Consider the following 26,192-nt stretch of genomic DNA (forward strand, 5'->3'; position numbering starts at 1 on the left):
CTTAATCGGGAAACTTTCGGGATATCGGACGAAAAGGGGGGTGGTCCACTAGTCCACCCCTCGACGTCTTTTCCTGTCGATACTATGGATCAAGTTTCCAGGATTCCTTTGTCCCTTGAAAAAGGCCGTTCACTGTCCTTTGATACTTCTTCCTCTTCATAGTGAAACGATTTGAATACGGAGACTCGATTAAGGGGATGATTCCTTCGGACTTCTTTAGTGGATGTATTGTGACCTAGATCCACGAAACGACGCTTTGATTGAAAATAAGCAGTCCGAATTTTAAGCGAAATAGTGACGTTTTAGAGCAGTCTAAGATTTGGGAAATTAAAATGCAAATTAGGGTAGAATTGAAGGTGTTTTTGAGATAATTTAATGAACAGCTTCGTGACACGTTGAAATGGTTTCGAACAAAGTTTGTCGATTATCAATTAGCTCCTTGTTTTCGACTGGTGTGTATTAAGGTAACGTGATTACTTGATTACCGGAAGACAGTTTGTCGATATCTCAGCTATTAGACCTGTTAAACTTAACTCAAACTACTCCCCACTTGTCTGTTATCGTTACAGAGTCGATTAACTCGTTCCAGGAAATTACCATGCAACTAATATCACTTGCAGTATTAATTAAAAACACTGACGGTATTATGTTCCTATTATTTCAACATTATTTCCTCAGATTTCATTTCGTACAAAATGAACATTTCGTAAAACAGTTTGCTAACACAAAGATTGTTTTATCGAAAAATTTCACAACCGTTTAATTAATTCCAATATCCTCTGCTGTTGTACGTTCCGTTACATGAAAAAAAGCGAAAAAGGAGATAAAAAAATATTGAACCGTATTTTATTTCACCGTTCTGTGCCCCAATTTGTTCTCTCCTCCTCTAGGATTGTCGAAATGGAATAAATCGATGGGAAATATACATTGTCGCTTCTACACCCTCAGCAAGAGAATGAAACCCTTATTATTAATTACTATTAACCTGATAATATTTATTCTAAATAACGAATATTATTTCGAAGATCGACAATTTCAGTTTCTATTTAACCAACAAGTTTTCCCCAACTGAATATCTGTAATAGAAATCAGGATTTATTAGCAACATATCGAAATCATCGATATTCGATTCAGAACGTGCGATTGAGGCCCGTAACATCAGTTGCACGTACATATTCGTTTCGTGCGACCGAGGGTGCTGAATTTCCAATCACGAGTTCAATTTTGGATTTCAACGTTCTCGCGTTTCTTCCGTCTCGAATTTCGTTGCCCCTCTTCCGGAGCTTTTCGCGATATCAAAACCGAGCTCGCCCGTCCAGATGAAAACCAAACATTCGTCGAAAATCCTCGCGTAAGTCGGTAGCAGAGAAGAACCTTGAGTGATCCGAATGGAAGTTTGTCAAGTAGCTACATCGGAAAATTTCGTAAACCCCTACGTTTCTCGTTTTTCACCCTTACCCGGCCAATTCGATATCGGAATTTGATCAAATCCTCTCTGTATCCCTCCTCGCGAACCACCCTCTGTTTCCAGCACCCTCCCAGATCGAATTCTTCCAGCTCGAGTGACATGTCGCCGAGTTTACCCGCTTCCAAGCCCCTTGCCACACGGGTATACATCGGGTGATGCGTAAGTAACAGAACGACACCCTGTGTAAGGGGATAGGTGATGGTCCCATATACATATAGGTGGATAAGGGTAATAGCAGGGTTTCTAGGAGGAGCTCTGAATGTATACGTAGACGTCGGGGAATAGAAATGGGGGTGGTGGTTCCATTGAATGGCCCCTCGGGTGGCTGTGCCAACAAACCCTAACTAACGTAAATAAGATGTCCTGGAAGGGTGGCTCTCTGCATCTACACGCTCCTTTGTTTCTCTCTTTCTCCCTCACTCCGTACTTTATTTCTCGTCACCCTATTCCTTTTTCTGATTCTTCGGGCCATCTTCCCACCCCCCTGAAAAGGAACGCAATGACGAAGCCCTCGGTCAATTACCAAGGATTTCTTCGTGAAAATTCACCGAGTGGAATGTTTTCCGGTGAATCCGCGCAACTCAGAGGAACGATAAATTCGCGAATTCGGGGGGGTTGCACGATGATGATGGTCTTTGTAAAGGGTGGCCAACGGTCCGCGATGAATCGGTCGAATTTGTAAAACGATTATAGAATACGTTCGAGTGGATCCTCGTGATGGTACAACCCCATGGATTTGCGGTGTTCTTTTAGCTGGTTCACGAACGAGTTTCGTATAACGTAATGATCGAGGGTGAGAAGGCAGCTTTCTGGATTTTGCGGAGGCTCTGATGTTACGGTGTAATTAGGTGGCGGGTTTTGGGGATCGTGAATTACGATGCGCTTTTTTTTTTCTCGAGGGTTGATGACGTGTATTGTTGCATAGAGGAGATATCCTTAGAATGATGAAGTAATGGTGAGTGTTTTAGATTTAATAATTCAGAAATAAATTCGAATCGTCTAATTTTCAATTAGACAATAATATATTTAATGGTGTTTTAACAATAAAATGACTTCTTCTTCGGTAGATACAATAAGGGTTTAACGATAATTGATAGCGTTTAAAGCGACCAGCTCAGACGTCAGAATTCCAACCGGAAATTTCGTCGAGTTACAAGATAATGGCCATTCTTGATGGTCCTCTATAAGGGAGAGTGTATTTACCATGTGTATCTCATTTATATAATCGTACGTGATGCTTATTAGCGATGCTCGAGGCGTAGCCTTCTGGATGACTGTAGGGAAACCTGTAATTCACCCTTGTCATACGTTCTTATTCTCCCCTTTCACTAAACGATCCGGAAATGATGAATTCGCGAGGCTTATCGCTGCTACGTCGTCCCGTTGTTTCCCGAACGAGTGGAAATAAGCTGTCCCGGGCCAAGATATTTCTCGGGGGGTCGTAATCCCAGCTGGAGGAAGTGCTCTTGCTCGATTGCTGAACTTCTTATCGCGAAACGAGCAGACCACGGGACCGAAAATTGGACTTTCCGTTTGAATCATCTTCTACCCGGCTCTCCGAGACGTCCTTCGAATTACGTAACGTCTGCTTCACTCGTTAACTTCTCTATCCTACAATTCTACACTGATAAAGTTATCTGTTTGATATACCGTCGGGAAGTGTGATAGACAGATGAAGATTACAAATGCAGATTCGAAGATTCAGGAAGTGAATTTATTTCACATTTTGCGACGTACGTGTGTTCCGTATCATTTCATTCATAGCTATCGTCTCTTTCTGTCGTTGCATTGAATTAATTACAATTTCACCGACGAATATATACAGCCTGGTCCCACGACGGTAAATACACACGAGTGTAAACCGAGAACAGCTTTTTTTCTCGTCGTTTCATTTGACACAGTTTCAATTTTCGTAACATGCCCGATTACGTCAACGGCACACGTGAATCAACCGGATGAACGTTCGTATATAGTTTTATCGACGAACGCCCGGGTATGTACAGAAAAATTCAATTGCTCCAGAATATATTCGTAAATATCGAAGTGAAAATTTCAGACGCGCGATACGTATCTCTGGGTAAACATTTACGATTCCTGAGTAAAGAGAAGATTAACAATGGGCTCACGGCTGTCGGAACGTTTCCTAGTTAGTCCAATTCCGTACTTTCGCTCGTCACGATTAATTAGCTTAATTCTGGCTTCCTGTTGTGCGTACCGGCGGGGCACCCGGGGCTCGTTGCGTGTCACGCCGGCATAACCCGGCTGCATTCCGGCATCATAGTTGACGCACGTATGTTGCTCGTGCTCGTAAAAGCAGCCGTGGCATCTGCCACGTCTCGACAATGAGCGCCGCCGAGACGTCGATCTGCATTTCCGTGCTGTGCGTTTATCTGTTCAGGGATGCGCCGTCACCTCGCGACGCAAATCGTCCGGGTAAGAAGCTTACATTGAGCTCCTATCTATCGATATATCCTGATACGGATGATTCCACTTTGGAGATTGACGCTGGTGTTTCGCAAAAAGAGTATGAGAGATTTGATCATAATATAAGATCAAGAAAAAATACGAGAAAATAAACGTAAGAATTTATTTGATTAAAAATAAAAATGTCCTACGCTACCAAGGGATTAATTCTCAACGAACCACAGCATCGCGCGATAAAGTAGTCCGTACACGTCGAGCGTGTTCGATGTTTTCGAGGTGTCTGTAAAAATCTTCCAACACGGATTTCCAGGGACGCGATGCAATCGCGTCGTTATTACGAAATTACGTGCAATTACCGTGGGCCGATTAAAGCGAACGCTCACCGTGCCCGGCAAGAAAATCGTGTATCCCTATCCGTTCGACGCGCTAACGATCTGTTTTCGTTGTCAACCTAACGACCGGTCACGTCTCGATTTTGCTTGCAGCTTACGCGAACCAGGCTTCCTTGGAGATCCTGCCAAGCGGGGATACGCAGACGAAGCCAATCGGTTCCAGCATCATCCTGACGTGCAAACCGAAGGTCGAGGACACGAAGCTCATCAGGGACATGCAATGGCTCGATCCACAGAATCGTGTGATCGAGTCGCTGAAGTGAGTAGATCCGTTCGATAGATTCCGTAGATTGTTAACTACGATTCCTGCTACACGTTTCTCGTTACTTGCTGTGGTGTATTCTCGTTTGCACGGCTCGATTCAGATCTAAGGTGGTTCGCACAAGTTTCGATTTGGCTATTTAGTCGAACTGTGAATACGGTTTCTCATTTAGAAAGGGCGATAAATTGAATTAGTCGATGACAGAATTCATCGCACTAACAGTAATTAATTTATGTTTAAAAATAATTTTAATTTCAAAGCTCGGAACACGTTTATTTTATTTCTTCTTTTCACCATAAGTCTTAAATTGGATAAAATTGATTAAAACCACTCTGATTCTCGACGTCACACGTGATAAAAGAATGAAATTCGTTTCAATGCCGCGCCACGAGTAGTCGCAGCGATATTGAGACTAGTAAACATTCGTCGAATGCTAGGAAGATCCGTTGATTTATGAAATTTCACTGATTTGTCGAAACGTGTGCAGCGAGATATACGTATAACTCAAACGACGATGTTAAGAGCCAGAAGCAGGGAGCGGGAAAAAAATTCGCAACAGCTCAAACAACGTTTGTCAGGGCAAACGAGAATATACGAGCATGGGACGTTTATGCTATTGAGCTTATTTTTACAATAACAGAGCCACTTTTAGCGGATAATTGAAACGAGAGATGCGCAAATGGTGATGTGTGGCTCGTGGTATAAAAGTTTAGTCTACGAGGGAAAATTGAAAATTTGCAACGGGGTTGTTTTACAGGGAAGTTTATTTTTAAAATGAAACTTCGTATTTATATAAAAAGAATTTAAAATTTCCTCGATCTCGATTTATCATTTTTAAAAATATAAATTATTATACCCCGAATTGCATTTCCATCGTATAAGTGCATACGGGTACTTGCAGCCACGCGGCTCGTTTTTTTTCTACAAAATTTTTTGTATTACACCCGAGCTAGGACCACGATCACCACCACGCAACAGCACTAATTAAACAAATTTCTGTCACTTGTTTTGCACACAGACTCGTCGTTTTGCCGATCGAAAGGCGAGTATACAAAACTCAATTCAAGACTTTTTTAAACACGCAACCGTAGTGTAAGTCCATCTGTTTTCTCATTGTTCTGCGATCGTACCACCCCCGCAGCCGTTTTTATAGTCTCACTTTAGACATTCCTCCCCCTGAATTCATCCAACCGAGAAGACGGTGTCTTTCTTTCGCTGCCCCATCTTAGACCAGTAGTCACCCCGCGGCTGATTTACGTCTACAACAACCTCTGTACAGTGGAGGCTCTTAATTGCTGCAGGTCCGCCCGATTGTTCCTGCTAGCTAAGCGTTGCTCATTAAGCTGTTCGAGAAAGTTTTCCGCCTTCCGTGGCCAAACTGACTTCCCGTTCTATTTGAACAATCCCTGGCCCCACCGCGTGTAGAACTTGCTAGCGGGGCAAGAAAACCCCGTTGGCTAAAACAGACGTTAAAGGATGCGTGCTGTTGAACGACAACAACAGGCAAACCGAGCAATTAAGTGGCTCTATTATCGCACTGTTTCACTTACCCTTTCAGCCCTACCAACTTCCATACATGGCTTCGAATGAAATATTCACTGTGGACCGTGAACCATGAAACTGTGACCTTTGTTTATGAACGTCAGTTTTCTACCCTGAATATGTTTGAACAGGTGTTACTATTCTGTAAACGATAACTGGGTGTTCTATATATTCTAAATCCACAGTGAACTATCCACGAAGGTATTAGAAGCTGAAAGGGTTAAACCAACTAACCATAATCACCATCATCTGTCTATATGTTTATCCAGAGAACATTGTCTTCTCTTGTACCCGCGTGTTAGTCTGCGCGATCACGATCGATCCTTCGGCTAAATAATGTACAGTATCGCGGGCACCGTCTTGCAAATATTGAACCGCACGATCAAACAGCGCAAACGAGCGTTAACCTCGTCGGTAACTGATTCGTCGGATCGCGTGTTTGCCCGATTACGCGTACCCCGAGAGATTTGCATAATTATGTCCGCTCGTCGTGGCGAGTAATGGCCGATAAATTCAACGACGGACGCGTGTACCGGCTCGAGAATCGTTTCATTAATCCTACTTACGGATCGTGTTCCCGATTAGGATAGAAGAAAGGGTGCTATTGCATAATCGTCGGACTAACACTGCTACCATTTCTCATTGCCATTATCACCGTGTATGAACGACAGAAAAATGTTGCATCCGTTTCTTTCCTTAGTTGACGTTTGTGCGGTTACAATGATTTCAGGTGTAATATATTCTGAACTAAGATCTTAATAAAATATTATTTGAAAAAAATTTGAGAAAGCCTAGCCTGTAACCACAGGCACGGTATTATTTCAGAGGAAAGGAGCAATTGGTTAGGTCGCAATCACAAGACTAATTGCACCTGAAATCAACGACGATTTAACCACAGTCAACGCCACTCCCTATTTTTCTTTTTCTTAGATCAGCAACTCTACGGAGGTCGCGTTTCCTAATCGAAAGGGTTCATTAGAGCGTATCGTTGCTGACTGGGACCCGTTCGAATTCGCATCGAAACTATTCATTACGACTCGATTCAGCATCCGCCTGGACCTTATCTCCGCAACCGTACTCTGTCATGCAGTGTTGTTAAATTGTGTGAATTCATGTGAATGCGTCTCGTTTGTACCAGTTTATCTCCTGCTCCGCCCTCTCATCTAGCTCTCGCTCTTTCATCGTTGCCTGAACACCAGCGACAGAAATTGCTGGTCCTCGTTGCTGGCGTGGGATCCAACCAGAGAGAATCAACGAGGTGTGTTCTTCGTGTTCGATCCGGCCCTTACGTCGCGAATTAAGGTCGATCGATTACGCCGCACTCTCGATCCCACGCCATCGATTCGATTTCGATGCACCCACCATCGTGTTCACCGCGTGTATACCATCTCTCACACCACCCACCCCCCACTTTCTAGCGACATAGTGATATTTCACCCCGATATCGGCTCGTTGTTTCGCGTTAGAATACGGATTAGTTATCGAGGACGATTTACAGATTTCGTCGGGACGAAAATTCAACACGCTCGATTGGGAAATATTTGGAGAAATATCGTTTATCGTTGCCCGTTAATCAGTATTGTTCTAGCGCGTCGATTGGAATATTATCGCGATCGAGCGTTCCGCGGTAATTTTCGGAACCGCCAAGGGGATGAAATTCGAATTACGAGTCGCTTTAACGATTTAATTTTGTTCCTTCGAGCGAAAGGAATCGTGAGAAACGAATTTCTATCGATTTTCGCGAAACACCGAGCCAATTTATGTTCAGTTTCCAACACACTATCCGAACGTTTCATTCATCGTCGTTGTTATATGGCTGTGAGTGAAAAATGGATGGTGGTAGAATAATTTCTTTCAATTATCCCGTGTAGCACGTTCCCAGGGCATACGAAACCAGTGATGTACACCGAATTGCACCAGGATAACAGCTTGTCTTTGTTCTTCAATTCGTTGCAAGAGGAACAGGCTGGTAAATACATGTGCAAAGGAACTTACGCGAATTCCATTCTCCTGGAGAAGTCGGTGACGATCGATACCATAGGTGAGAAAAAAATAATGTAGCTATGTTGAAAAGTTTCAGAATTATTAAATGATGTTCGGTTAAAAAACAAGACGACGGTGGTGTAAGAAAATAACGATGATACGTAGAGAGGTGAAAATACACAAAGAATAATTACCGTTGCGTAGTTGCGATCACCTGGGACAATGCACCCTCCAATCAATATCCCATTCTGGGAGAGGACTTCGCTATCCAGTGCAAAGTACGGGCAAGGCCTTCGCCTTCGGTTGACTGGCTGTACAACGGGGAATTAATTAAGACGAACGACCACTACATTATAGACACGTACGCCCTGAAGATCAAGAACGTTCAAGAATCTGACGACGGTATCTACACTTGTCGTGCTTCGGTATTGACTACCGGCGAGTTGAAAGAACGACCTATCCGTGTCGAGGTAGGTTTCACGCGATATATTCCCCTTCGTTTCAGTATTTATTCTACGATCATTTCGAAAATTGCCCAATTTCATTATCCTTTCCCTGTTTGCCAACCAATGAACGCGTTCTGTCGCGCATTACCCCCGAATCCGACCCCCAAATATGCACGCTAATTATTCCGTGCGGCAGACGTACCGTTTACCACAGGTATCAAGATCCTGGTTTGCATTTCCATCCCCAACAGGTTCACGTGCGACCCACCGTGGAGGAGCTGTCCAGTCCGGTGAACATAATCGAAGGGGAAAACGCGGACATACGGTGCAAGGCTCGCGGCAAACCGCCACCAAAATTCACCTGGGTGAAATCGTTGACCCAGCAGAATCTGTCGAACGCCGATCGGTTCGGCGTGGACGCGGACACGGGGGTGTTGACGATCACCAACGTGAACAGAGAGGACGCGGGGGAGTATCAATGCACGGCGACGAACGCGGCCGGTACGGCGAGCACGAACATCAAGGTGAACGTGATAGTGAAACCAAAGATCATGGAGTTCGTGAACAGCACCGTGGTGCAGGACAAAGAAGCGACTCTCGTCTGCAAAGCCTTTGGCCGTCCACCTCCCCAAGTCACGTTCAGAAAGCACACATCGGAGAAGCCTTACGTGAATGGAGCTCAACCCGACGACGACAGGATTATCCTGACGAATCAGGCCGACGTCACCACCGGTGAAACGGTCGGTACTTTGACGATCCACGAGGTTTTCAGATCAAACGACGGCCTTTACGAGTGTATCGCTCAGAATGCCGGGGGTGAGGCGCGCAGAAACGGACATCTTACCGTCGAATTTCCACCCTCGTTCGCGTCCATGTCGAATAAGACTGTCTGGTCGTGGGAACAGAGGCCGGTGAACATAAGCTGCATCGCTGATAGCATACCGAACGCTACGATACGCTGGACCATAAACGGAGATCGCAAGATCGACAATGATAACATGATCAAACAGTTAGGCAACGGACCGCTCTCGACGTTGATGATCGTACCGCTCGACAGACGGTATTACGCCACTTACAAGTGTATCGCATCGAACATGCATGGAACGCGAGAGCATAACATCGAGCTGAGAGAAGCCACGAGACCTGGCGAAGTACTACAGGTGAAGATGGCCGAGATCACCGCGACCACGATCAAGTTCGACCTGGTACCGCCCTCCACGCAACCTGAATTACCCGTCCGAACCATCATCGTACAGTACAAGAAGGACGGCCAGACCTGGATGGAGGCTAAGAACAAAACGTGGTCCGTCGGTGAGTAGAATAAAATATCAATTATTACCAGCTCTACGCACAATAGTACAATGACAGAAACTTGATCAAACGATAGCTCAACCAATTTCAATCCCACAGAGAAGACAAGGCTTCTCTTACAGAAAGGATTAAACTACTGACGTTTAATAACCCGGTAATAACTGTCCCCTGGTTCATTTGTTTCAGGCTCCATGTACGTGCTGGAAGACCTGAAGCCGCAGACCCCCTACGAGTTCCGTTTCGCAGCTAGGAACGAGGTGGGCGTAGGCAATTGGGGTGGTTATCATCAGGAAACCACACCCGTTAGAAATTCACCGAACGAGCCGAAGATCATAACAGCCGGTGCCGAGTACGATTTGTCCACGTACAACAATCAATACCAATTGAGATGGACGAAACCCGCCGACAACGGCGAACCCATCGACATGTACCAGATCAAGTACTGTCGGGTGAAACGCATCTCCGGTGGGTGGGAAGTGTTGGAAGACACCTGCGAAACCCAAGTAATCAGAAACACTCTCAGCTACTGGTTGAAGAATCTTCAATCGGACACATTTTACACGGTGGAATTGAAGGCGCACAACGCGATAGGTTTTAGTCAACCTGGCTCGGCGAAGTTCAAAACTGCAAGGGGTAAGTTTCTCTTGTTCTTCGCATCCCATAGAAAACTACTTAAACGCGAAACACATTGTTATCTTCTCTTTTTTTTATATTTTTTATTTCATTCCTTGGTCGTGGTTTAAACACCTCACGACGATATTAGTGCCCTTATCAAGTCGTATATTTTTTCCTCTTTGAAACGTTTTCATTATATGTGCACGAGGCTATTGCACCGATTGATATGTTGTTCTCCTATATTTTTTTTTCTCATTTTTTTTTTTTTTTAAATTCTACGAGAAAGACCGTTTACAATTGATTCGCCTCTGTTTTATGTTCACTCAAGGAGGAGGGAAAAGGGTCATTGAGGTATTTTTCGATAATTAGATACTGATTCGAGACACCTTTTGCGTAGAACGCTCACTTATCGCAAGGATACTTCGTTTCGAGTCTAAACGAGATAATCCTCAGTCCCCTTGACCCTTGTAGAACCAAAGCGATTTTAGAGAAACTGTCCGGTGAGCATAGGCGTATTTGCAAGGAATATTATGCAAATGATACTCGCTTATTTTCGTACCAAAAAGATATGAAAATCAACGCGTATCGTTTGCTTGAGATTCCTCGTCAGATATACCCCTCCCTTTTAACAAAACATGTTCAAGACACAGCCAGACGATCCTTCTACAAGTCACTTTTTATCATTCAGAATCTCCGGGCCTCAATGTGGACTACAATATAGATACTTCCGCTGGAGGTACTCGCAAGCTCGACGTGACCGCCATTGCCACAGCAATAACGATCCTAATCCTAGCCATTTAAAAAACAAAAAAAAAGAAACAGAAAACAAAAAAAAACAGATACAAGAATAAGAAAAAAAAAATATAAAAAGATCGTCGTGAGGAACGGTCACACTCTGTTCACTGCTCTAATGAAATTCGTTTAGTGGTACACGTTAGAGGTGCTAATGCGAATACTCGTACCGTATATCCTGTCGGGCATACACCAAGGAAAAAAAAAATAACATACACTATGGACAGGAGACGAAACACTTCTCGCGTGTACGTTCGTCCGTGTTCTTTTGTCCATCTTTTCTTCTCGCGATCGAACGCGTGGAAAACAGCTCGTCAATTATCCGGAACACGCGGTTGTGTTCGCACGCACGAGCAGTGTTGTAAAAGTGAGTCGAATAAACCGGTGCACAACATTCCGTGAGATAATATGGGTTATATTAGCGGATATAAGTGGGTTCGTTGACAAAGTTTGCGATAGCAGTGAGAAACATTTTTTTTTTTTTGCTGGACAGAGAGAGAGAGTGAAAAAAAAGACGCGGTGCGAAGCGTTTAATTATCATGGTAATTAACACTTTGATGGCCCGTGTCGCGCGACTTTGATACTTTTTATCGTGTAAGAATCTCGTGAAAATTGTAGGTGGCAGTTTGGAAATTATTTGTAGGGGTACGTTAACCCTCGAACGATGAATTTTGGAGAATCAAGGAAATGGTCCCTGTTTCAATGATCCATGGATCGAGGGTTAATGGTACCTTCGAATATTGAAACGACACTTGAAATTAGAGAGCTTGTAAATTTCTTGAATCTCAGTGGCCCTTAAAGTGTTAAATGTTCGCCAGTTACCGAACGTGCCGATACGTTTCTGCCATTACGCTAAGGTTAACACGCTTTGGTGGTTCTTTCGAGGATTCGCGGTTCATCTGACGTCAGATACGATCGATACGATGACGATGACGATCGCGATGGGAAGACCCGGTGCAGGTAACAATTTTGACACGCTCAATCGTAGAGACTAAAGGAGAATCAGGCTGAGATGGTTCGAGTGCTTCTAGTTCGAAGTTTCTGATCGATGGGTGTAACTTTGCGATTGCATCGTCAGCGATGCACTCGAACGGTATCTGTACGAATAACGTGGATCTGCGTTAGCGAGAGGCTTTATTGGCCTAAGATTTACTGCCTTAAATTGCCAAATGCCTAGTGTTAAAACGCGAGGTACTGATAGCAGAGGGAGGGAGTGCTCGGATAACACGGTCCAACAAATTTCAGATTCCTTTTCATGTATCTCGATATCCACTTTGTGAATTTTATAGAAATTTGTGCCCTGTTTGCGAATCTGCAAACCTCTGCTTTTCATCCCCTTCGGCTTTTGAGAAATTTCACATTCTTTGCATTTAAACGAACTCAGTTTTCTGTAATAAAATATAAAGGTTTACAGATTCGTAGTCGAAAAAAAGTGCATCAATTGGTATGAAGATAGAAATTAGCCGTTGGACAGTGTAATCGTTTAATTAAGAATTTCTATATTTCGAGGTACGATTTCTCTTTATTTCCAAAAAGGGGAAAGAACGATCGTGTTCGCTAGAGGTTTCTTGTTTCGCGCCACTTCGTAGAGTACAAATATTTTTCGAGAGGAAATTTTTTCGCGATTACTATGATCTGATTTTCCGAGGAGGAGTCGAATCAGACGAATATCCGTTCCAAGTGGCGGAACTTGTCCGCAGAAAAATTCGTTTTCGTCCCGAGCTGTGCGCGTCGATCGAGTTTCGTGTTTATTTTATTTTTTTTTTATTTTCTCGAGTTAACTGACAATTCGAACACGCCTACGTTTTAGAGCCAAAGAACTTGAAGATACTTAAATTACGCTTGGTGAATTTTTCGAGGAGGAAAAACCACCCTGGGCACTTCAAAATGAATCGTTCGGGGTAGATTTTAACCCCTTAACGTGAAACCAATCCCACACACCCCCACTCGCGAGGACAGATTACGATCATCGAGTACACGAATGATTCGCGAGCAAAAGAAAAAGAAAACGAGACCTGAGAGCATCAGCACGAAACGGGAGCACGCCGAAAATAATTATTTTTTAATAATTAAACACCTTAGATTGCGGCTATATATTAGTTTCTTAGTTGGGTTCATTTCAGCCGATTGCATACGATTTTTTCTCTCCTCTTGTGTAATTTGTATATGTTCATTTCTTGCCTACATTTTTTTTTTATTGTTCTTTTTTTTTTTTTAAATTCATCTTTGGGAAAACTGTTATCAAATCATCAGATTTAGTATTGCTTGATTAGCTCTTGGACCATACGTGTTTTAGTGCGCATGATGTGTGTTATGATTACGATTATTATTATTATTATTATAATTATTGATTATCTTTACTTTGACCGTTGCTATTAGCGTTATTTACCATTATTACTATTGTTACTGTATCATCAAGGCGTCACAAAGCTGCTACTTTAATTTACTTTAATTACTACAATATTATTATTATTATTATCCATCGTCGCCGTCGTCGTCACATTATGATATTAAAATCGTATTAAATTAATTACTGATGTATCGCCCTATTGTATACACGTATTACCATAATTACCGTTAGTATTATCGTCACCATTGTCACCATTGTCGTCGTTAAAAACGTCGCCACGATTACTGTATGTGTTGCTGATATATATTATGATAATTTTCGTTCGAATGGCAGAAAAACGGGTGCTACGTTACAGAAGGAACATTAATTCGAAGTAACGAAGACTCTGTCGCAGGTGTACGTGAAATACAAATGGTTCTACTTATTTTTATTTAATTAATTTTAATTTTTTAGTCCATCGAATACATTCTAATATCTTGGAATTTTAAAAAAAAAGTGGACGTCTAAGATTTTTAACTTTTAATAAGTACAGAATTTTTTTATTTTCCAATTAAACAGGAAGAAAAAGTTTTCTTATTAGTTGTCTAGAATCGATAATAAATGTGGTAGGCAGACAGGGTCGTCGAACTTCGATCCCTTGCGTTTTAGCTCACTTGCCTGGGTTCTTAGATGTTAGACATTTTAATCGCATGGCATGCGCTTATATTTTCAGTTGCCACTTCGTTCTTTTTTTTTTTTATTTTTAAATTTTCTCTTTTACATTCCCGTTCTTCAGTTTCCTTCCGTTTCGTTCGACTGCTATAAGCGCCGTGCGATTGCGTTTCTTTGGCGACAAACACTTTACACACCATCATTCGAACACACACCACACCACGTACCTTTGTATCTTGAGGGATTAATCCATGTAATTTGCGATTGTATGTAAACCGAGTCTGTGAGTGTGTCTTTTAGGTGTAACGAGGTTTTGTTAGGAGGAGGCTGCACGAATGCTCGGAAAGCGAGGGTGAATTTTCTTTTGGTAAGAGTTACACATCGGTTCCAGTATTATTTATATTAATTTACGCACAATGATTATTTTTACAGTGGACTGAATTTTCTTATAGGATTTTTAAGGACAGCTTTTTGGAAACATAGATTTTTCTACGCACAGACTTTTTAATTTCATTGCAAAGAAGAATTATCGAAAGACTTTGGAAATTTTACAGTTTCAAGATAGCAACGTAAGTTCCTTTTGTTATTTTTTTTTTTCCTCGTAAAAGAATATCATAACCAGTTACACGAGCATTGAACGTAATAACAGAGGTCTACATAAGAAACATGTAGGCACGATCCATCAGACTTTCTATGAATAGAATGCTGTTACAAGGGTCTCTCTCTCGTGCTTTCTACGAAAATGAATGGCATTTCACAATTTAACTGTCGCGTGCTCCGGCCGTTCGTGTGGCTTCGCGTTTACGTTCATGTAAACGAACCGTAAAGGGTTATATTTCGCGTATGCTGACTCGACCGTAAGATAAAGACACCGTGTGCTGTATGCTTGATCGTTTTAAGTGATCGATGAATCCCAGGCTGGCCTAAAATCTCGAGCGTGTTAGAACGACGAATGTACATTCTATGTATTATATTATACTTAATTGATAGACGAGGAATCTCATGGTAGTAAGATCGAAAGATAAAAAGGAATACTGTGGTTCCGAGTAGAAGCGGGTAAACTTTTTATTTTATATTGTATCCGATAGATTAATCGATTAAAGTTGAAATTATTCCTTCTGGAAGATCGACGATTTTCCTTTGAATTTCATACCTCGAACAATCGAATTCCTTTACGAATAAACAACTTAAGTCAATTTTGAATAACACAAAAATTCACGTCAAAGGATTATGAATTCTATTACATCCCAATTCTAAATTTAACTACCCCCTTTTGTGTAATTTCAATTTTTTCATTCTTAAAACAATACCGACGAAGTATACATTAAATTGAAAAGAAAGTAAAGAAAGTCACAAGTGGCCAATCTCTCAGAAACCCAGTTGGTGAAGAAAGGGATAACGAACCTCTTCTTTCCCGGAACCACGTGAGCATCCTGTTCGCGAATTCCGGCCGTGCAAGAACTCTGAAACGAGTCGTCGAGCCACGAACTTCCGGTTGAACGGCGTGTCGCGGGTGGCAAACCGAAGCGAGCGAGCTGAGAGAGAGAAGCGTTTTCTTCGGAGCGTGGATCGCGCCGAAAAGCGGTGCTCGTCGACGCGCGAATCGTTTCTCGCCGACAATAGACACGAAACAGAGAGAGAAAGAGAGAGAGAGAAAGAGAGAAAGGAAACCGAGGGGACGACACGAAATAATCGTCTCCGCTCACGAAACTCTTTAGTTTTCTTTTTTCTTTTTTTCTTTTCTTTTTTTCGAATCGATCTAGCCGAGCTTTGTTGAACGAGAGCCAACAGACAGAAGAGAGGGAAGGAGCCCTCTTAATTTGTAGCAGAGAGAGCTCTGACCGTCCAGCCAAGCTCCATTAGAATGGGAATCGATTCGAGCGTGTTCTAATGTAATTTTGTCGAAGTTAAATCGCTTTTCGAGAGAGAATCCGGCATCGAGATTGCTTGGACCGTGAGGCACCCTCGCGCACCCTTTTTCTCCCGTTCCCGGACATTTTGCTGGAAAATTACTGAATGAAAACGAGGAGCAAAATTCAAATCCAGCGTGTATCAAATAATTTACACAGAGTTGATTAAAAATACCTCTCGGAAAGGTTAAATATACTTAACGAAGCAGATCGAAACGAGAATCTTCAACATTAGCTGATTAAGAAAAAGAAGAGAAAGAGACACTCTCTTGGCTATTATTCGTCGTTCGCATTTCTCGAGAATTTCTTCGCGACAAACACCTCTTTTGTGCATCGAACGCTTTCATCCAGCGCCGCGTTTCTTCGCGCCTTCGGAATGGAGGGTCAGAGAGTACAAGCCGCCTCTCTTAGGCAGCCCATTTGCATCCTCCTCGAAATTATCTCTGCTCCCAGCCAGCTTCCTGATCTTCCGACCGAAACAGTTTCGCAGCGTGGCGCGCTTTAAGTCGTCAAATTACATCGTCGTGAATAGGGGTGAGAAAGAGGGAGGCGAGAGATCGAAGTGTAAAACAGGTTGCATCTCGCAACACTCTTCGCCTCTCTATTGAAAGTTTTAAACGTTTCTAGCCTCGGGAGAGTTTTAATCGCGTTACAGTCGAACCATTATCCCCAGTTATGCCGGTTAATCTCGCAATCTGCTTTCTATCTGTCGCGTTTTATTCCTTCGACGATGTCAGAGATTCAGGCAGGATAAACACCGAAGTCTATTCCGCTTCATCTCCCTTTAAATTCCCTTTCAAATTTTTCTCAAAAATACTTTTTCAATACTTCTGTCTTCAATTTCTTCGTCTTGGGAGTATAAATCCGCTCGAGGAACTCTAACTATGTTCGTTTTGAAACAGAAGTTTCGTTATAAATAGACAGTTCTAACGAAAGGAACACGGCGAGGGATGAGACAGATATCTGTGAGAAGTGCATCCGCGCTAGTTCGCAATATGAAGTGCATGGTGCAATGTCGAGAACCGTGAATCTATTTTCGAGGGTGGCACATGGTACCAGAGATTCTAACCGTCGCAAACTCGCGATAACGCGATCGTAGCTCGAGTGCCGTCTTCCTGGAAGATTCTTATTCCACTGTCAACACGTTGCATCGCGATCTTCATGATTTCGTTCTTCATCGCGTTATTCGAACAGAATAATCCGTCTGAATTTTTATAAACTATAAAATTCCTCTTCGCAGTTTTCAATTTTGTCTCCTTTTTTTATTCGTTTCATCGATCACGTTACGTTTTCAACCCCCTCGTCAGTTTCGTATCGGATATTTCTCTCTGAAATGGCACCTGTACCTATCCACGTAACAGCGAGTACTAATAACAGACCAGGAAAGACCCTGTCAATCGCAGCCTTCGAATACTTACGCTTTCATTTTTTTTTTTCTTTTAATGACGACTCGAAATGATCACCGACCTCGTCTACTCCCTCGAGCATCCCTTATTTTCTCGGTATACAACGATGTGTATCCGACAGACTCTAGCTAACGAGGATGAATAAGAAACTTTAATGACCCGTTCAAATGGTGGCATCGGTTCGTGAAACGAAAGAGAGTAAACTTTGAATTTCTTCTTTTTCAAACGAACACACTTGCGATACGTATACAATGTACACGTGTGTATATACGAAACGTATATAGTTATGAAATTTAAATATACAGAGATAAAAGTTAACAATAAAGAGAAGAAAAAGAAAAAAAGGGATAAATGTTGCACGTGGTAGGTTGAACGTTTAGATTTACAAATTCCAACGTGTTTGAATGAATAACGTGTAAACGAGCAACACTTGTGAATCCTTTACAATGTACACGCGTGTGTATACGAAACGTATATACATATGAATAGACAGAGAGATAAGGTGTTTAAATGCGTGCAAGAATAATGTGCTAGCCTAGTGCCTAACATACCGTAATATATACACGTTCGTATTTATGACGAGGATAACACAAGCGCGGTTTCCTTGTGGAACATTTATTGTAAATATATTCAGTACGGAAATATATGTAACTGTGAGTGTTTAAGAAATACAATACAAATGAATCAGCCAACGAAGAAGCCACCATCAAATTGTTTCCGCTTCCGCGGGGATCGAAGATATCTTTTACCGATGGGTGACAAGCATCGAAGCTGCTGATACAAGAATATTTATAATTAATCAGGCGTGGCTTTCTTGATAGATGATTCGAAGAAGAATTATATTATACGCGTTCATTTCGATATGACTTAACCCTTCAACGATAATTTTTCAATTTTATTTATTTATCCTAGATTAGATTCTATGAATGTTAAAATAGAAAGGAAGGTTTTACGAGTGTTTCGGGATAGACGAGGGTGAAAATAATGACCGTTCCGTTAAGGGGTTAAGGCAGAGTAGAAAATTCGAGCGAGCGGGCAGAGCAATTTGAGATGGTTTCTTTCCCGGCCGTCTCGTTCATTTTCCGCTTACCTGTTTTAAAAAAAAAACGATTAATAAAACACGGGAGGATGCGAGATGCTTGGAAAAGAAAGACGGTAAATATTCTCAGGTACAACAGAAGAGAACGACGGTGTAACGTGTATCATACATCTGCTAAGTATAATACATCTACGTTATCGCTCGAAAGTATTCAATCATTTATTCTTATCGAAAAACCACATTTGAAATTGAAAAATATTTTAGTCAATTTACAATGAAACACTTTTGAGCGGTAGTGTATGTCGTAGTAGTCCCTGTTGACATTAAAAGCAAAAAGCGAGCGAGAGAGAGGGAGAGAAAGGGAGAGAGAGTAAAAAAAAGCACTCAATGGAAAGGCTTTCTGTGTGGAGGTAGCACATTTAGATTAGTGACGCGTAGAAAAAAAAAAGAACTAACAATCGGGAGAGAAAGGTAGCGAATGAGCTTTCTTCCCCCTTCCTTGAGCTTTATCAGCACCCCTTTTATCAGCGACAGAAGGGTAGAGCATCACCCTTCTGATCGCCTGTGTTTTTCTTCGCTCTTGTATGTATTCTCGTGCTTGTTACGTGTCTTCTGCACCAATTTTCTTCTATTTTTTAACAACACGCTTCTTTGTGTCGCTTGTTCGATCACGCGTTGCCTGTGATTTTTTTTTTTTTTTCTTTGGTTTGTTATATTCGTTTTGGTTTCTGGTATATTATCGTGTCTACGCTTGTATCGATGAAGACGGATTTTTGGCACCTACCCTGAACGCGCCCCCCGCCCCCTGCCGATCTTGTTTCTTTTCAGGAGACTAAAATTAATCGTATCTCTAACGCGCGTTTGGTGATGATCATCGTGTTCTCGATAATCGAATATTTGTTGGATCGGCCGTGTGTACTTGAACATTTCTCATCTTCTTGCCACTTAATTTTTTTCAAAATTATTTTAACGTAACGACGATAATAAATTCGCAAAATAACCGTGATGTTACCCTCGTCATCACCAAACAACGCTAAGTAATGCTTCTGCACTAACGGATTGCAATCAATTCATGTTTACCCGGTGAAATCTTTTCTGACGTGTTGTTTTTATCCTTCAAGGTCCAGACCGTCCGGAGATTCATGAAGCACCTCTGATATCAAGCGCGGCCATAATTGGTATCGTGATCGCGGTACTGTTCATTATCATCATCATAATCGACGTGATCTGCTGTTGCGCGCATAAAACAGGTAAGGATATTATTTTTCAGCATTTCTTCGATTCCTTTTGATTCGTTTAATCCATAGGGTAGCATTTATCTTGAAATGATAACTTTCTAACGATTCGATGATTAGGTGCATACGTCTGGAATCATAACGCATTTGCGAAATTGCATCGTTCGTAACCGCACGATTTAAGATTACGCGAAAGTGTGCCGCGGTTTCATTAAAAATTCAATTTACCACGCTCAAAATGTCCACGTAAATTCGTTCGCGTGTGAACATAAATCAAAGTGTTAAAATCGCGGAGCGACATTACGTTCTCTAGTGCAACGTGAATTTATTCGAAGTAGCGGTACCCGCGAATCTAGCTGAAATTGCAACTCGGATTTATCCGGAATTACAACACTAATTTACCCGAAACACCGGCATAAACTTGTTTCAAATTGCATACTGGATTTATACGAAATTACGATTTCCTCTGTTTACATGAAATTTTCCAGGCTAATTTATATCCAGGTTTCGATTTAACGAAGCAAAAGGAAAGGAAGTATTAGGTGCGCGAATTAAAAATCTTGGATACATATATGTATTTATAATTTTTATTTCAGGAATTATATATTACGTGTGCGAACGATCACGCCGGAAACCAGTGGACGAAGATGATGCGAAATTAGGCAGGTGAGGATCATTCCAATTAAATTCTTCTCTTCTTATATATTTTTTTCTATTTTTTTCTTTATTTTTCTTTTTTTTTTCTTTCGTCAAACATGCCACACCTACACACTTGACATCCTTTCTCGATATTATAGATCAATCTATTCAATCGACTTCCTTTATACATTACATACATACATATTTTATTACATTGTGCTTTGGCAAGTCTTTGGCGCTATATTTACCGTGTCATCGAACTTTTTTCTTCCCCAACCTCTGTCGAACTTTGTTCAGACTTTCCGACGCGGATCTCTTTCGTTCGTCTTCGTTCCGTTCGTCGAAAGAATTCGATTCGAGATTCCCGCGGGAAGCCGTGACTAACGTGCAAATTAGCTGATGAGAAACGATGGATTTTTCAAATACCCTTGGAAATCCGGTACCGGTTTGTCGGGAACTGAAGTTATTCGAGTTCTTCGGAATAAATGAACTGCATTCATCTTGTGGTATTTATCGATAATGAATTCTTTTCATTCGTTTGGTTATTCAAGAATATTTTTAATAAAACTGAATTAAAATTGTATATTAAATTTTTAAAATATTGCAAATTGAATATAATCTATGGAGTTCCTAATAAACTTAAATTTTATTTAAAATTATTGAAAAATATCATCATTTATACTTACTATAATTATTCATCAATGTCTCTAATGAACGTCGACTCATTAACGAGTAACCGAGAAATCGGAACCGGTCATCGCGTGTCCGTTTAACCCTCGCCTTCGAATCGGAACCATATATTTGTCCAGCCGCAAAATAATACAATATTCCATGGTTAAATAGCCCGCCATTAGGAGACACTTTGACCCTCTCGCATCTTTCTCTCTTTTTTTTTACCGGTAGTCTTTACGGTTGGCGGTTTCCGTTGCCGTATTGCGACCAAAAAATGGCCAATGTCGCCGGGGTCACGGCCATCCAAGACTCGGGTAGTGGAAAAAATACCATTAGATTGGTCAAACACACTGCCATGTAAGAGAGATACATAAGTGAAATCAGTAAGAAGCATGGCCCCTCTTCGAAGGGGCTCTGACACGGCTTTCTACTTGGCATGATATTCTTTTGTTTTTTCCTTTTCTTCAATCCTCTACGATCCTTTACCCCTCTTTCTATATTTCATTTATTTATCTCCTCAAACTCCTCGACGCTTCCTGGATACACTTAAGGATATTCTCCTTTCAAATTGCTTAAAAAATAGCAGATTCTTTTCTCTATTTTTTAAACGATTCGATGGATGGGACCAAACCAACGTCCGTCCATCGATAAAACAAATTCGCCGCATGAGAGAACTCTGGTTTGTTTGTCTTCCCTGTACCAAATTCCTTTTCTCTTTTTCTCAATGCATCTGTTCTACCGCCAACCACTTTCCGTAAGACAACAATGTACATTATTCACCATGGTTTTTGTTTTCTTCTCTATTTCTCTGAGCCTTCTATCACTCTTGACACACGCTGCATACTACCGCCATTATTCGCCCGTGCTTTGGCTATGCTGCATGAGATATCAACACTCTGAAGTGTTATTAATTGCTCGTTAACCACGTAGCAAATACTCACTAACATTCGCTCTAATTCACCCTGTCTACCATTCAGCCGTGTATCATGGATTTAGGTAATTCAGTTTCGACCACGACAAAGCGAGGTTACCGCAGCATCCGGGATTACTCTGTTTCTGAAATATCTGTGAATTTAACGACACAATTAATTAAGAAAAAAAAAAAAGAAAATGTACATACAACCCAAACGTCCCTACGTTGATTGGAAAATTTTGATGGAAGGAAGTGTCAATCAATTTCAACCTTCTTTCAATTATCGAAGGTTTCACCCCTTATGGGTCTAACACGCGATTAAAGACGGAGGATATTCCTGTTGCAAATACACGATACTAACGAGTGATGGCATGCATTATATGCGTATTATTCGATGTTGCACCACGCGCCGCATCTCTGGACATGCTCTTTTTTATGCCCAGTACTAGAATTAACCTTAAGAACCACAAGGAATCCGCATCGTCTTCAATTGATAACCCGTGTCTTTTATTTTGTTCAAACGTTTTAGAGACGAGAAGGAGCCGTTGAAGGAAGAGAAGAAGATCACGCCGATCATTGATTCGGGATTGCGCCGTGAAACGTCAATCACCTTCGACGGAAAGAGATCCGTGTCAAAGACCGGATTCGTCGGCAAGGATTCGGCCGTCTAGATATTCTTCCGGCGTACTAGATTGTAAATCACCACCGTAGAAACGCTGTTTCCGGTTCAAAAGTGTTCTCGAAAATGACAAGAAAGATACAAGGAAACAGGTATCCCGAAACGTGCAAGGGAACAGAGTTTCCGCGGTTCACAAAAAAAATTAGTCTTCTCCTTTTTCGAACTTCAAAACGATACGTTATTAGAACGAGATTTTGCGCGGGAACGAAACATGTCCTTCGAGTGCCACCCACGCGTCGTCTTGAAGCGATCGAACGACGCTTCGTGTGAGCAACCCTTTATCCGCGTCCTTGCTTCTCGAGGACACGCACCAGGAACTCTGTTAGCTGTTGTTTATAACTTCTGCACTTAACAAATTTATTCGGTACAGGTACGTATGATTTTAGCCCGTGTCCTTCGTAGAATTCCTTTTCTAACCCCTTTCTCTGTCCCTCTCTGTTCCTCACCAAAGCAAGTAAAAGATACTTTAGCGTCCCAAGATCGTTCTAGAAACAAAGAAACTATCGATGTTAATGTAATTTAGCGAATATTGCAAGGAGGGGAGTTTAGATAGATCGCTTTCACTCAGAAGAGAAAGAACTGTACAAAATTAATGGCGAAATTGGTAGAAGTCAGACGATAATTTAGTGGCCATTTGCTTCGAGGCACCCCCTAGATAATATCGCAGTCTAGTACGCTGGGTAGTACTGTGTTATCCTTCGCACAGCACGAAACCGGGGAAAGGAATAATCCTTCCTTTTTCCATCTCGTTTTCTTCTACGATTAATTAAGAGAACACTCTGTAACTAAGAAGACTTTTACGATGCACCGTTTTACGAGAAGCAGAAAACGAACGGAATAGGAAAACCTCTCTGTCACGACGAATAGAGGTTTCCTGTGTAAATATAACATTTGAGAAAGGTGATTGTGAATCCCCCTTCGACATGCTTAATTACGTGTTTTATATACGTCCACGACACAGGTTGATTTCTTTCTCTGACAATTTACCACCAGTTTAATGAAACGACGAATTTCTCGTGATTCCACGACTTTATTTCAAAGACTGATTCCTTTAAGCGTGAAACTTGATGGAAATGAATCGTGCATCCCAATTATCATTGACGATCAAGCAACTCAGGTCACTCAAGGTTTATCATTTCGACTCGTTGTACGGTAGTGTACAGTCGGGGTGCAGGGAGAGCTTCTTTTAGTTAAGGGTGAGGGTTGAGAGAGGAGTCTTTATTTGCTTTCGATTTGGGATAAATTTAGGAGAAACTATCCTATAAGATAAATATTAAATAAAATTTTTCAAATAATCCTTCTACAGTGCCATTTTCCTTAGAGAAACCTAACGTGCTCGGTACTTCTGTACACGTGGGTGAAATGTAGTCTTCTCTTGGTTAAATGCAATTGTAAGATCATCCCTCCACTTCCGTTTGATTTAGAGAAAATCTAGGAAGAGCCTAACTTACAACCCTCTTAATTTGGACAATGAAAAACTTGAAAACTACAATTTCCCTCTTAACTGAAAGAAGCCTAATTGCAAACGAACATACTTAAAATTCATTTGCTACGCGTATTCCTTAGCCACGAACAAATTTGATATAAAAAAAAGTATCTCTATTGCGCGGCTTTTTTTCTGAACGTGACTCTTGCCCTTGTCCAACAAACATGACTGACGTATCGGTCACCAACCCTTACGTTTATTCACGGTTAATCGTGTTCTTTTTTTTGTTTTTCTCTTACATTGAGGTGGACACATCTCGCGTGACACGTTCTTTGTTTTTATCCGTGATATAATTTATCGTGATAGTTTATCGTGTATGTACATTTTATACAATGTAAAGATTACGTCGCGTGCAAGAGCAGCCCAAGTGTCTTTTTGACGTTTTACGTTCTCTCGTTCTTAAGCATTTTATTGTATAATCCTCTAATACGTAGGTTACTTTGTAAGTAAGAGAATTGGGCAGCTTTTGCTATCATCAATTTCTGATCGATCTATGATCCTCTATAGCGATCGGATTATTGATACACAGCTCTGAAACGGTATACTTAAAACAAAAAAAAAAAAAAGAAAATAAAAAACTGTAAGATACGAAAATTACGAAGGGACTGAAAGAAATTTTATTCGATGCGTCGATCGTGATACGACGTGTCAATATTATGTCCCAAATGTATCTTTTAACAAGTTACAAGTCTCTCTAAACGATATGTGTATAGTGTAATCAGCAGTGACATCTTCGATGGGCTCTTTTTCGCTTTAAATAAACTGTAAGTTATAATTCTTGCTGACACTAAATAAGAGATTGAAGTTTTATTTCTGAGGTACGTAAAAATAATAAAAAAAAAAAAAGAAACAAAAACAGAGAACAATCGAAAGCTGCCATATATAAATATAAATATATATATATATATATATTATATAATATTCGATAATATAAAGTACCAGTTTTGTCCTAACATGTAAGATGGCTTTTCGAGAAAAACAGTTAAAAATGTGATAAGTTTTTGTAAATGCTTGTAAACGTTTTTCCTAATCTTTAAGGAGTATCGATGATAAGTTTAGGAGAGTTCGGTAAGTTTAGACTGTTGTATGCGGCTACGGAAAGTGGGTTCGCAGACGAGAAAACGAGTTAACGAATTAAAGTATTATAAACTGGTAAAAGAAATAACTGATCGTCATTATATTTATTGTTAAATGATTACTTGAGTACCTACTTGTAGGAAGATAAAATTAAAATGAAAAATTTACGCTTCCCCGTTCGCGAACACACACTTTCTGCACCGAGTAGCTTTTTTACGTACCGTAAACAGAGTTTTGCCAAATATATAGTACTTATTAGCATGTAAGTCAAACGAGTACATTATTATACATGAGAAATATATACAGGGTGTTAAAAAAGTGGCGGCTTAAAACTTATAGTACTCATCTGGAGGGATACTTTCCTAGAAGTATTTTGTAAAAATATATTTTAGCTTCTCGTTTATTTAAAATATTGTCATTTTCATCGAAAAGATTCATCTTAGGATTTACGCCGATTAAACAATTTTTATTCGTCTTGGTGAGGATTGTAAGTTTTAGATCCGTGTTCTTTTTTTTTTTTATTTTTAATTACCCTGTATATATTGAAAAGACAAAATAGAAAGATGGCGAATTGTTCGTCAAAGTTTCGATGCTTCACCGAGATATTCCGAATTTGGCGGCTCGGTTGAAGAGGAGAAATGGTCACGTTTATCTAGCTATTTTATATTCGTTGCCAAAATCCGTAATCCAAATAGCTTCCCACGAAAAGTATTACTGCGCATCTTCCAATTTAAAACGAAAAGGGAAAAAAAAGCAGCATTATTAAAAGTTCGTAGGTGTAAGGCATATTTTTTATGTATGCTTTTTCTGTACGCGTCGAAAAAAAAACGTACTCGACTTAATAAAGGATAAAGAACATTTTTCAAGGGTCGAATAATTTAAGATCTACGGACATCGCAT

General features: G+C 41.0%; 1 protein-coding gene across 5 annotated transcripts in view; it reads left to right on the forward strand.

Annotated features, from left to right (window-relative positions):
• The window catches only part of LOC114878272 (fasciclin-2), an 82,252-nt gene extending 56,102 nt beyond the window's left edge, over positions 1-26,150 (forward strand). Inside the window, exons 2-11 of one of the 5 annotated variants that reach the window (XM_029191879.2) lie at positions 4,378-4,543; positions 5,565-5,588; positions 7,960-8,129; positions 8,276-8,541; positions 8,769-9,828; positions 10,015-10,461; positions 19,713-19,841; positions 20,423-20,492; positions 21,369-21,494; positions 22,580-26,150. In XM_029191879.2, coding sequence (XP_029047712.1) covers positions 4,378-4,543; positions 5,565-5,588; positions 7,960-8,129; positions 8,276-8,541; positions 8,769-9,828; positions 10,015-10,461; positions 19,713-19,841; positions 20,423-20,492; positions 21,369-21,494; positions 22,580-22,721 — 2,600 coding nt within the window. In that variant the 3' untranslated portion in view covers positions 22,722-26,150. Of the gene's footprint in view, positions 1-4,377; positions 4,544-5,564; positions 5,589-7,959; positions 8,130-8,275; positions 8,542-8,768; positions 9,829-10,014; positions 10,462-11,131; positions 15,361-19,712; positions 19,842-20,422; positions 20,493-21,368; positions 21,495-22,579 lie in introns of those variants that run through there. The other 4 variants (XM_029191881.2, XM_029191880.2, XR_003789723.2 and 1 more) reach the window with 4 other exon arrangements.
• Positions 26,151-26,192: the final 42 nt, after the last annotated feature.

Source organism: Osmia bicornis, chromosome 6 (assembly GCF_907164935.1).
Source record: "Osmia bicornis bicornis chromosome 6, iOsmBic2.1, whole genome shotgun sequence".
NCBI lineage: Eukaryota > Metazoa > Arthropoda > Insecta > Hymenoptera > Megachilidae > Osmia > Osmia bicornis.